Source organism: Bison bison, unplaced genomic scaffold, assembly GCF_000754665.1.
Source record: "Bison bison bison isolate TAMUID 2011002044 unplaced genomic scaffold, Bison_UMD1.0 scf7180017864103, whole genome shotgun sequence".
NCBI classification, from domain to species: Eukaryota; Metazoa; Chordata; class Mammalia; order Artiodactyla; family Bovidae; genus Bison; species Bison bison.
The window spans coordinates 41,366-54,480 of NW_011494675.1; the positions used below are offsets into that span (position 1 = coordinate 41,366).

A 13,115-nucleotide genomic window follows, 5' to 3' on the forward strand; every position below is an offset into this window, starting at 1 on the left:
AGATATGCAGATGACACCACCCTTATGGCAGAAAGTGAAGAGGAACTCAAAAGCCTCTTGATGAAAGTGAAAGTGGAGAGTGAAAAAGTGGGCTTAAAGCTCAACATTCAGAAGATGAAGATCATGGCATCTGGTCCCACCACTTCATGGTAACTACATGGGGAAACAGTGGAAACAGTGTCAGACTTTATTGTTGGGGGCTCCAAAATCACTGCAGATGGTGACTGCAGCCATGAAATTAAAAGACGCTTATTCCTTGGAAGGAAAGTTATGACCAACCTAGATAGCATATTCAAAAGCAGAGACATTACTTTGCCAACAAAGGTTCATCTAGTCAAGGCTATGGTTTTTCCTGTGGTCATGTATGGATGTGAGAGTTGGACTGTGAAGAAGGCTGAGCCCTGAAGAATTGATGCTTTTGAACTGTGGTGTTGGAGAAGACTCTTGAGAGTCCCTTGGACTGCAAGGAGATCCAACCAGTCCATTCTGAAGGAGATCAGCCCTGGGATTTCTTCGGAAAGAATGATGCTAAAGCTGAAACTTCAGTACTTTGGCCACCTCATGAGAAGAGTTGACTCATTGGAAAAGACTCTGATGCTGGGAGGGATTGGGGGAAGGAGGAGAAGGGGACGACAGAGAAGGAGATGGCTGGATGGCATCACTGACTCAATGGGCGTGAGTCTCAGTGAACTCTGGGAGTTGGTGATGGATAGGGAGGCCTCGCGTGCTGCAATTCATGGGGTTGCAAAGAGTCGGACATGGCTGAACGACTGATCTGATCTGATCTGATCAGGAGATCACGGTCTCCAAGGTCCAAGAAAAGCCCCTCATTGAATACAAAATCTGTTGCCTCAAATACAGAAGATCTACTCTTTGAGACAGTTTCTTCAACTTGAGTCTCAAGGGTTCACTGACCAGCAGGATCAGGCTCAAAGCCCAGCCACCAGTGTGCTCCTTCAAGACTGGTGAAATTGGTATACTTCTTCAAGACTATGCCACTGATACATTTCTCAAAGACTGTCACTCAAATATGTTTCTTGCCGCAAACATCTTGGCTTCTCAGGAATCTCTGTCCTATTCTAAGATCTTATCCAGTGGAGACAAGTCCAGTTCCCAGAAACTCTATGATGCTACATCAAGTGAAGGGAGCATCCAGGGGCAGCAGGTAGACATGAGGCGACAGCTCAAATATAAGAGCCAAGGCAAGGATGGGAGAGAGAAATATACAAGGCCCAAATTAAGACAGATTTAAAAAGGACTGGCAGAACGGAGGGCTTACCAGGCCCAAGGGATGAGCCATCCTGGCCAGAGAAAAGAATCAACAGAGTCCCTAATAAGCAAGTTTTGACAGTTAATCCGAAAGAAGAGACAGGTTCTGTCAGAAAGCCACTTCAAAGAAAGGATTAAGCTCCTTCTGCAGTGGATTTTCCCCCAATAAATGCAAAGAACCAGAAGAGCCCCTGCAAAAAGGCAAGCCTGAAACAGCCACTGTCAAGAGCCAAGAATCAATCAAAAGTGAATCTACCATGGACAGCAGGGCTGTTGAGGCTCAGACTCTCATGATAGCTGTTGGACAGATCCTAAAGGAGAAGATGGTGTTTCACCATGGACCTCATGCCACGGAGTTAAATTGGTACCAAGCAGAATTCCAGGACCCAATAAGTCCACATTACTGCCACCACAGAATTCTCTCCTACCAAGAACAAAAGAGGATGAGGAGAGATACATCCTGTTATCACCAAGCTACCCTGATGAGCCATAGCTTTTCAAATAAGAGTAAGTGGACCAGTCCCAGGGACAGCAAGTGGGCCTTCTCACCCAGGGAGCCAGGTCCCCCTCCAGGCAGAGCCTGCCAACATGGATCAAGAGTGACAAGCATCCCAGGCCATTCCCTCCACTGTCCAAGGCACCGTCTCCTTCAGAAATATACCTCTTCTGGTGAATTGGAACATGCTTTTCACAGCATTACAGGTAGGAAAACTCTTCAAGAAAAAAAAAAAAATGCATGCCATGCAGATAAATACATTTTTCTTCTCATGTTAGCACATCCTCTGTGTGCTAAAGGCTTCTTCCTACCAGAAATTTTGTTTCATGAAATAAACGGTTTTTTCTCATGAGCAGGAGTAGTAGCCTGTCTGTGCCTTACTGAGGGGGATGGAAGGCATCAGGGGCCACTCTTCCCAGGTGCCTGCTTTGACTTCCACATGGGATGGGGCCATGGAGGGAGGTTGACCCCAGCATGGATACTCACCCTCACCCCAATTCCCTAACTGCACCTTCAGTTTCCATAATACCAGCATTACAGAAACAAGCAACACCATTTAGGACATGCCACAGTGAACTAAGCCTAAAGACCTCCCCCTTCTCAGGATCTTGCTCACTTCTATCCTACTGTCTCTCCACCTGGACATTGTGCAGCTGGAAAGGGAGGTGTGTTCAGAAGCTGAAAGTCCCCTCAGGCTCAGGAAGTGTCAGGGACAAACTCACATGTTAGAGTAAGGAGGGGAGTCCAGAGGTAGGACAAACCTCATCCCTATGTCACAGTGGGATAGATGATGGTGCCCTGAAAGCCTCTTTCTCTCTCAGATGTAGCTGGAACAAGACAGGCTAGGTTTGTCACCCTTGCTCTGCCTTTCTCGTGCTCTGAAGCAGCAGCCAGAGTGAGGACCACGCACTCCCAGCCCTGAGAGTGTGCAGTGTGGAGCATGGAAGCCTCTGAGGGCTGGTGCCACCCTGCCCTGGAGGAGAAGACAGCCATACTTACAGCGCCCACCTCCCCCAGTGAATAAGTATGGTCGTCACTGTGTGTGTAGACACCTCATGGTCTGAGAGTGGGACACTGTGCCCCTAGGATGGAATGCAGGGGAAGGATGTTAGTGGCAGAGGCGCCCACAGACAGTGCATTTACCAAGGAGCATTGGTGTCCCACCACCATCCACAGGGCCAGAGGAAAGACATTAGGGGCCTGGTGGCTCATGGTGGCTTCACTCCAGAGTCTCCCCTCTAGTCTAGTTCCCTGGGCCCAGACAGAGGGAAGCCACTTGGAGCCCCTCAACAGAGGGCCAAGCTCCCAGAGGCAGCACAGACTCAAGCAGAGAAGCTTCACTTCTCCACATTGTAGCAATCAGCTTTCACAGGACTGGGTACTCAGGACAGACTCACAGTCTGTGACCTCTACCTACACGTGTGGCCCAAGGAGGCTCCCAGGGTACAGGTAGGACTCAACAGGCCCAGGGACTGTTCAGAGGTCATAGCAAGTCTCACCTGCTCTCAGACTTATTCACTCCAGAGGCCAGGGTGGAAGACGCCAGCAGACAGGATGTGTCACCTAGCATGCATGAAAGTGACCTGTAGAAAATGAACATACCATCAGCTTTCCTCCTTGGGCCCATCCACATGGGAAAGTGGGGAGACAAGAGCATTTCCCTAGAGAGACTTGGGGCTCTATGTCACAGACACTCCCATGGTGGACAGTCCCACTCCAGAAGGGGGCCTCTGATTCAGGAGCCAGCAGGAATGGCCCCACCTCCTTGCCTATCAGGACCCCCACATGTGGGACCAGGCCTGGGGCTGTGGGGACAGAGGACACAGGCCTGCTTGTGCTGTGTTTTCTCCCTGGAGTCTAGTCTTGCCTCTGCACCGCATCCTCCATGGTGGGCATGGAGGCTCAGCCAGGGTCTGAGGGAAGGGGTTGCATCCTAGGCATCGAGTTCCCCCCAGAGTTCAGGAGAGGGGAGCACAGAGCACGGATCCTGAGCCCGCCTCATGCCAGGCCCTCTCAGAGGTGCCAAGAGGTGAGCACTGAGTCGGGGGAGCTGGAACTAAGGTGTCTGTCTGGAGAAATGACACAGAAGGGACACTGACAGAACAGCAAGGAACCAGACTTGGAGAGGCCCTTGCCCTTCTCCTGCCATGAGGTGCAGAAAGGACAGCAATGGAGGGTCCCCCTCAAAGAATGGGTCAGACCCACACTGACCCCAGATATGGATCTCCCACATACCCACACTGATCCAGCACAGGGCCCCCAAAGACCCCACACAGAGACCTAGACAGATCCACACTGACCCCAGAGAGGGACCCCTGACAGACCCAGTGTCCCCAAACAGAAACCTCCCACACACCCACACTGACCTTGCACAGGGCCCTTCCAGAGACCCACACTCACCCCAGACAGGGACCTCCCACTGACCCACACTAACTCTATACAGGGATCTCCCACAGACTCACAGCAACCCTTCACAGGAACCCTCAGACCCAACACAGAGACCTCTGACAGACCCATACTGACCCACATAGGGACTCCACTACCCTCACATGGGAATCTTCCACAAATCCACCCTGATCCTGTACAGTGGTCAACCACAGATTCACACTTATCCTGCTTACAGATCTCTCAAACACCCACACTGACCCCATACAGAGACCTCTGATAGACTCACATTTACCCCACATAGGAAACTTCCACAGACCTACACTGAGCAATCTCACACAGATACCTCTCTTTAAGACCCCCACACAGACCTCATAGGCATTTTTTAGAATCTGAGTATACACACTTTGATAGTTCCTTCATAATGAGTCTGATACCACTGAACAAACCATGTGCATTGTTGTTTGCAATGTAAGTTTGTACAACCAGTATTTACAACAGTGTGGAGATTCTTCAAAAAAATAAAATTAGAATACCATGTGATCCAGCAATTCCACTTCCAGGCATAGAGCAAAAGGAATTAAAAATTTTTTATTCTAAAGAGATATCAGTACTTCTCTATGTCCTTTGAAACTTCATTCATAGTAGCGGCATGGAGAGAACCTTCCAGTTTGTTGTGGATGAGTGCATAAAGAATACATGATAATATGTGATACCAAACACACAAATATACATACATAACATACACAATGGGATATTATTCAGCCTCAAAAAAAAAAAATTAAATCATGACATTTACAAGAACATGAATGAACCTGGAGACCTTTATGCTAAATAATATAAGCCTGACAGGAAAGAACACCACATGGTATCACTTACATGTGGAATCAAAAAAAGTACAATCATAGAACACAGAGTAGAAAGTGTTGAATTGTTTCTATAGCTGGGCATGGGGTATATGCAAACAGATTGGCAAATGGATGCAAGTTTTCTGTTATAACATGATAAATAAATGAAAGAATAAGGTCTTAGGAGCTAATGTATAACATGGTGATTATAATTGATAATACTCTATTCTGTAATTGAAAATTTCTGAGAGTAGAATTTACATGTCCTCATATACAAATGTAAATATGTGAGAAGGTATGGGTATGTTAATTAACTTGATTATTAGAATCCTTTCACAACATACATGTATGTCAAATAACCACTTTATGTACTTTAGCTACACCATGGTTTTGTCAGGTATGCCTCAAAAAAAGAGAAAAAAATCAACAAAATGGGCAAAACTACTTAAATTTACCATTACATAAAGAGATAAGGAAAAAATGTGTAAAATCAGAAATGAAGGGATATTACTACCAGCTTTATAGACATAAATAGAAAATTTGGTAACTTAGATGAAATGAGCAGGTTTCTAGAAACATCCTACCAAGTCTGAATTATGAAGAAATACAAAATCTAAACAGCTCTAGGAGTCAATATATTGAATAACTACCAAAAAACCTCCAGTGACTGAACATCCAGCATCAAGGCAAGTATCTTCATGTGAATTCTACCAAGTAGAAAGAAGAATTAACACCAATTCTCAAGTTCTTCCAAACAATTAAATAGGAGACACTGTTTCCTCACTCATTCTATGAGGTTACCATTACATTGATTATAAAGCCAAAGACATGACAAAAGTACACTACAGACCAATATCCCTTATGAATACTGATGAAAAAAACTCTTTAAAAAACAATAAGACACAGAACAACAAATTAAAAGGCTTATACTTCATGACTAAATTGGATTTATCTTGCAATTGGTTGGTTGGTTCAACAAATTAAAAAGTCAATATGGTATATCACTTAAAAAGACAGAAGGAAATAAACATCATATGATCATCTTACTTGATGCAGAAAAAAATTTTTTTCACAAAATTCAACGCCTTTTTCTGATTAAAAAAAAAAAGTTGATGAATTCAACATAATGAAGGTCACATATGGGAAAAGTCATAGCTATTAAGTGGTGAAATCTTTCCCGTGAAAATCAGGGACAAAGAAAGGATGCCTGTTTCACCACTTCTATTCAGTACACTACCAGAATTCCTAGACGAATAAATAAGACAAGACAAAAACTAAAAGATATCTAAATCAGAAAGGAAAAATAAAATTATACTTGTTTTCAGACAACACGATATTATATGAAGAAAACCTTATGATTACACACAAACATACACACACACACAAAAACCCTTAGAATAAATGAATTTAGAAAAGTTGCCAGATATAAAATCAACATTTGAAAATCAGTTGTGTCTCTATACATTAACAATAGAAAACATGAGAAAGAAATTAAGAAAGCAATACCATTTATTGTATCATGAACTATAGAGTAAAATACTAGAAACAACTTTACAAGGGGAAAAAAAGAGATGTATATGGAAAACTAGAAAGTATTGCTGAAAGAAAATAATAAAGATGCCAACAAATGTAAAGGCATCTTGTGTTCACAGGCTAGAAGACGTAATGCTGTCAATACTAAAAGTGATAAACAGATTACAGTCTCTAATTATAATGCGGTCTTCTTTTTTTTAGAAAATAAAAAACTTCATCCTGAAATTCATATGGAATTCTAACACCCTGAATCGGCAAAATAATGTGTAAACAAAATAAAGTTTGAAGTTTCAAATTTTTTTTATTTCAAAACTTAATATAGAAGGGGTGTGGTTTCAAGATGGTGGAGAAATTGGACAGGGAAACTACCTTCTCCCTTACAAATACATCAAAAGATAACCTGTATGTGGAACAATTCCCACAGAACATCTTCTGAATCCTGGGAGAGGATGCCAGGAGTCCAGAAAGGCAAGCCAATCTACTGAAATGAGGTAGGGCAAAAGATAAAGACAAAAAGGGAGACAAAGGATTTTGAGAATCCATCCTAAGGAGGGGCTCCTGGAGGAAGAGAAGTTTCCAGGTAACAAGAAACCCTCTCACAGGTGGGGTTATAGGGGAGCTTAGGAACCTCAGATGGAAGCACAATAATGCAAAACGGAGAAAATTCTGCACAGAGGTTGTGCCAAATTGCACAGCCAAAAAGCAGCTCACACACTTTCATCTGCCTGCAGCAGGTGGGGGCTGGGTATGGAGGCTCTGGCTGTGGGGCTTGGTCCTCAGGGAAAGGACTGGGGCTGAATGCTGTGAATATACTCCAAGGGGGTTAATGTGACACAGCACAGCAGGACAGGGGAAACTCTGGGACCACTAGAGAAAGTTCACTTCTGTGGGAAGGCTCTCAGGCAGCATTATAACTCTGCGTGCACTCACAGAACAAAGAACAGCACCCTAGAGAATACCTAGGAGGGGAAAGCAGGCTGCAGTTTGTAGCCCCAGAGGCAGAAAAGCAGGCACACAACTGCCAGAGGCAAAAGGCAAAGGGCCACTACAATCTTGGCCCCATGGATCACATCTACAGCCAAGCTGTGAGTGGCTGCGGATCACTACCTACATCTTCCCAGAACCCTGAGTGGCTCAGATAGGCCAGCCAGCAGGGTCATAACCCAAGAACAACTCCCCTGGGGAAACACACAACTCACCTAAGACTGTGACAACCTCCACAGGACCCAGCTGGGAGCCCGATCAGCTTGGCTTTGCCAAGGGTCCAACAAACCAGGACCAACTCCCATGGGAAGTGTAGCATTCACCTCAGGCTGTAGTGACACCCCTGTGTGGCCCAACCACACTGAGCACTCCTCACACACCCTAGCAGCTCTTGCAGTACCCTTCCCTCTCCACAGCACAACTGAGCTAGTGAGCCCAAAAAAGATGCCACTTTCATCGCCTTGTATCAGGGCAGAGATCAGACACTGGAGAGAAACTTGAAAGCAGCAGTGGGCCAAAGTTCAAAGAAGCATGAGCAAAGCAAAGAAGGGGGAACATCCTGAGAAGGGGCAGGGACAGCAGATTAAAATCCCACAATTAACCTAAGACTATGTTCTTTAGGGGATACTGTAGACTTTGAGAGCAAGTACAAGCTGGGACGAAAGAAGATCTAAGTCTGATCTGACTCCACACTGTCCACAACAGGTCCAGAGACCTTCCTACATATATCAGAGGGCCTTCTGAGTAGGCAAATCAACTGGGGCAGGAACAAGTAAGAATCACACAGACATTACTCTCACTACTGCCCTATATATACTCCATACTCCCCATTTTTTATTCTTATTTTTTTCCTTTCCACTCTCTTTTTTTCTCATATTGTCCTAAAGTGGTTCTGTATTACTCCCTTCTGTAGTCCACTTTTACCTTTTAAAAGAATAAAATTAAGAAAACACCATATTTTAGAAATAAATTCCATATTTTTTTTATTTTTGTGTTTGATATTTTGTTTTCAATAATGTACTTTTGAAAGTCTAATCTTTATTCTCTGTTTTTAACTTTTGCTTTTCAATCTTTTGTTATTAATTTTGTTTATTAAGAGTCAGCAAGCTCCAGTGCAGGATGCCCCATGCCAATCCTTCAGCAAAATAGGAACACAATCCACCACATTAGCATATAGGCTGCCCAAAGTCATTCCAAACCCATAAACACCCCAAACTCACTACTGAACTGCCCTGCAGTTCGGAAGGGCACTGCCCTTCAGAGAAACATGATTCAGCTCCATCCAACAGAACATAGGCAAAAGTCTCCCCAGTCAGGAAACCTTCACACTAGTCCAACCCCACGATGAGGGGCAGATTCCACAATTAAGAAGAACTACAACCCTCCAGCCTAAAGCAAGGAGGCACCAAACACAGCAAACTAAATAAAATGAAAAGATAAGAAATATACAGGAGGTGAAGGAACATGGTAAAAACTCACTAGACCAAACAAACGAAGAGGAGACAGGGAGTCTATTAGAAAGAGAATTCAGAATACTGATAGTAAAGGTGATACAAAATCTTGAAAACAAAATGCAATCAGGGGTAAAAGCAAATCACTACTAAAACATCATCAAACAGCAATGAAAGAAAGTTAGACAGGAAGAGGACAAAACACCTACAAAATATAAATAAGACAATTAGCTAAACAGTAACAGTAATCCCTACTGATCAATAAATAATATAAATGGATTAAACAGTTGTTGAATGATTTAAAAAAGAAAAAAAAGAAAGACCCAACTCAAAGCTATCTATAAGAGACTCATTTTAGATTTAAATATACATATAGGCTCAAAATGAAGGGATGGAAAAAGATACTCCATGTGTGTAAATAGTAAACAAAAGAAAGCAAGGGTGGCTACTCATATAAAAGAGAAAATAGATGTTAAGTCCAAAATTGTCTCCATAGAAAAAGGTCACTATATTTAATAAAAGAGTCACTTCAACAGGAAGATATAAAAATTATATATGCATACAATATCAGAGCACATAAAGGTATAAAGCAAATACTGGAATTAAAGAAAAAAAATTGATTTCATACAATGGCAGTAAGGGACTTCAATAATCCACTTATAAAAATGGATAGAAAATCAATAAACAAACATGCCTTGAAAACATGTAAGGATCATATGGTCCTTACAGACATATTTAAACATACCACCAAACAGCAGCACATATACATTCAAGTACATAAGCAACATTCTCCAGGATACATAATAGGCCACAATCAAGTTTTAACAAATTTAAAAAGACTGAAATAACTTCAGGTATCTTTTCTGACCACAATAGGATCAAATAAGAAATCCCTTAAGAGCAAGAAAACACGAAAATTGAGAAATGTGTGGAAACTAAACAATACACTCTTTTCCCCCCACTGCTAGTTTTATTGAGGTATAACTGACATTGACCACTGCATAATTTTAAGACATACAGCATAATGATTTGACTTACATACATCATGAAATGATTATCACAAGAAGGTTGGTGAACATCATCTTGTATGGATACAAAATAAAAATAAAAGAAAAAACGTTTCTTTTGTGATGAGAACTCTTAGGATTTACTTCCTTAATCCTCATATATAAAATACACCAATTTTAATTATATTTATTATGCTGTATAAAACATTTTTAAAAAAACTTTGGGTCAAAGATAAAATCAAAGGAAAAATGAAAAAGTATATTGAGACAAACTAAAATGAAACACAACACACTAAGACTTATGGGATGAAGCAAAAGCAGTACTACAGGAGATAATGTATAAATACATATATTCAAAGGTAAGAAAAACTTCAAATAAAGCATTTAATTTTATGCCTCAAGGAACTACAGAAAATGAAAACACTAATCTCACATTTAGTAGAAGGAATTAGACAACAGAAAAATAATAATAGAAAATATAAACAAAACTAGTGTTTTTTTGAAAACATTAATGTGACAGACTGTTAGTTAGATTAATTAAGAAGAAAGAGAGACAAATCAGTGAAATCAGAAATGAAAAGGGAGGTGGTACAAATGATGCCTCAGTAATAAAAGAATCATTAGAGTCTATCATAAATAATTATGTCAACAAATTAGATAAAATTTAAGAAGAAACAAATAAATTCCTAGAATCATACAACCTATTAACACTGAATCGAGACAAAATAGAAAGTCTGAACAGACCAATAACAAATAAGGAGACAGAATCAATAATATAAAAATAAAGAAAATCCAGGACCATATGACTCCACTGGTAAATTTTACCAAACATTTAAAGAATTAATACCAATCCTTTTCAAACTCCTCCAAAAAAAACTGAAAAGGAGGGTACACTTTCAAATTAAGTTTACAAGGCCAGCATTACCTTGATATCAAAGTCAGACAAAGACATTACAAGAAGATTATAGGTCAATATCTGGAATGAGCACAGATTCAAAAATCCTCAAAAAATATTAGCAAAGCTAATTCAAGAATTAATTAGAAGGATCCTACTCCATGATTGGAGAAGGAAATGGCAACCCACTCCAGTGTTCTTTCCTGGAGAATCCCATGGATGGAGAAGCCTGGTAGGCTGCAGTCCATGGGGTCACACAGAGTTGGACACGACTGAAGTGACTTAGCAGTAGTAGTAGTAGTACTCCATGATTAAGTGCCATTTATTCATGGAATGCAAGGATGGTTCAAATAACGCAAATCAATCAACATAATACACTACATTGACAAAATGGGGGAAAACTCATGATCATCTCAATAGATGCAGGAAAGGATTTGGCAATATTCAACATTCTTTCATGACAAAAACTCTCACCAAATTGAGAATAGAAGGATCATACCTCAACACAATAATGGCATATATGAAAACATCACAGCAAACATATTACTCAACAGTGAAAAACTGAAAGCTTTGGCTCTAATATCAGAAAGAAGGCAAAAATGCCCACACCCACTTTCAGTGCTGTCAAACATAGCACTGAAATTCCGAGCCAGAGGACTTAGGCAAGACGAAGAAATAAAATGCATTAAAATCAGAAAGGAAGAATTCAAATTACCTCCATTTGCAGATGACATGATCATATATGTAGAAAATCCTAAAGTTTCAAAAACAATAACAGTGACAAAGGCAACAGAAACAATTAGAATTCATAAATGAATTTAGTGAAGTTTCAGGATATAAAATCAGTATATAGAAGTCATTATATAAAAGCAATGAACTATCCCAAAAAGGATATTAAGGAAAAAAAACACCGTTCTGAATATAAAGAATAAAATGCTGTGCTATGCTGCGCTTAGTCACTTAGTCGTGTCTGACTCTTTGTGACCCCGTGGACATTAGCCCGCAGGGCTCCTCTGTCCATGGGGAATCTCCAGGCAAGAATACTGGAGATCCATTATGCTATCTCTCCAGAATACAACCTCCTCGCCTCTCTCCCAACATATAAAAAGAAGGACACTATATATGTATATCAATCCTTAACCTGAATATACAAATATATTACCTACTACAACACACATGTAGAAACACCCTATCAGTCTTCAAAGAAATACATTTAATTACATTTGAATTTTAAATACATTTCACTTCACTTCAGTTCAGGCGCTCAGTCATCTCCGACTCTGCGACCCCATGAATTGCAGCACGCCAGGCCTCCCTGTCCATCACCAACTCCCAGAGTTCACTCAGACTCACATCCTCGAGTCAGTGATGCCATCCAGACATCTCATCCTCTGTCGTCCCCTTCTCCTCCTGCCCCAAATCCCTCCCAGCATCAGAGTCTTTTCCAATGAGTCAACTCTTCCCATGAAGTGGCCAAAGTACTGGAGCTTCAGCTTTAGCATCATTCCTTCCAAAGAAATCCCAGGGCTGATCTCCTTCAGAATGGACTGGTTGGATCTCCTTGCAGTCCAAGGGACTCTCAAGAGTCTTCTCCAACACCACAGTTCAAAAGCATCAATTCTTCGGCACTCAGCTTTCTTCACAGTCCAATTCTCACATCCATACATGACCACTGGAAAAACCATAGCCTTGACTAGATGAACCTTTGTTGGCAAAGTAATGTCTCTGCTTTTGAGTATGCTCTCTAGGTTGGTCATAACTTTCCTTCCAAGGAGTAAGCGTCTTTTAATTTCATGGCTGCAGTCACCATCTGCAGTGATTTTGGAGCTCCCAACAATAAAGTCTGACACTGTTTCCACTGTTTCCCTATCTATTTCCCATGAAATGATGGGACCAGATGCAGAATCTTTGTCTTCTGAATGTTGAGCTTTAAGCCCACTTTTTCACTCTCCACTTTTCACTTTCGTCAAGAGGCTTTTGAGTTCCTCTTCACTTTCTGCCATAAGGGTGGTGTCATCTGCATATCTGAGGTTATTGATATTTCTCCCGGCAATCTTGATTCCAGTTTGTGTTTCTTCCCATCCAGCGTTTCTCATGATGTACTCTGCATATAAGTTAAATAAGCAGGGTGACAATGTACAGCCTTGACGTACTCCTTTTCCTATTTGGAACCAGTCTGTTGTTCCATGTCCAGTTCTAACTGTTGCTTCCTGACCTGCATATAGGTTTCTCAAGAGGCAGGTCAGG

The 13,115-nt window shown here is 41.5% G+C and overlaps 1 protein-coding gene across 1 annotated transcript in view; it reads left to right on the forward strand.

Annotated features, from left to right (window-relative positions):
• The window catches only part of LOC104987639 (spermatogenesis-associated protein 31A2-like), a 14,387-nt gene extending 12,238 nt beyond the window's left edge, over window positions 1-2,149 (forward strand). The window contains 3 exon segments of the mRNA XM_010838667.1: window positions 883-1,202; window positions 1,447-1,633; window positions 2,122-2,149. Of these exon segments, the coding sequence (XP_010836969.1) occupies window positions 883-1,202; window positions 1,447-1,633; window positions 2,122-2,149 (535 nt within the window).
• The last annotated feature ends 10,966 nt before the right edge of the window (window positions 2,150-13,115 follow it).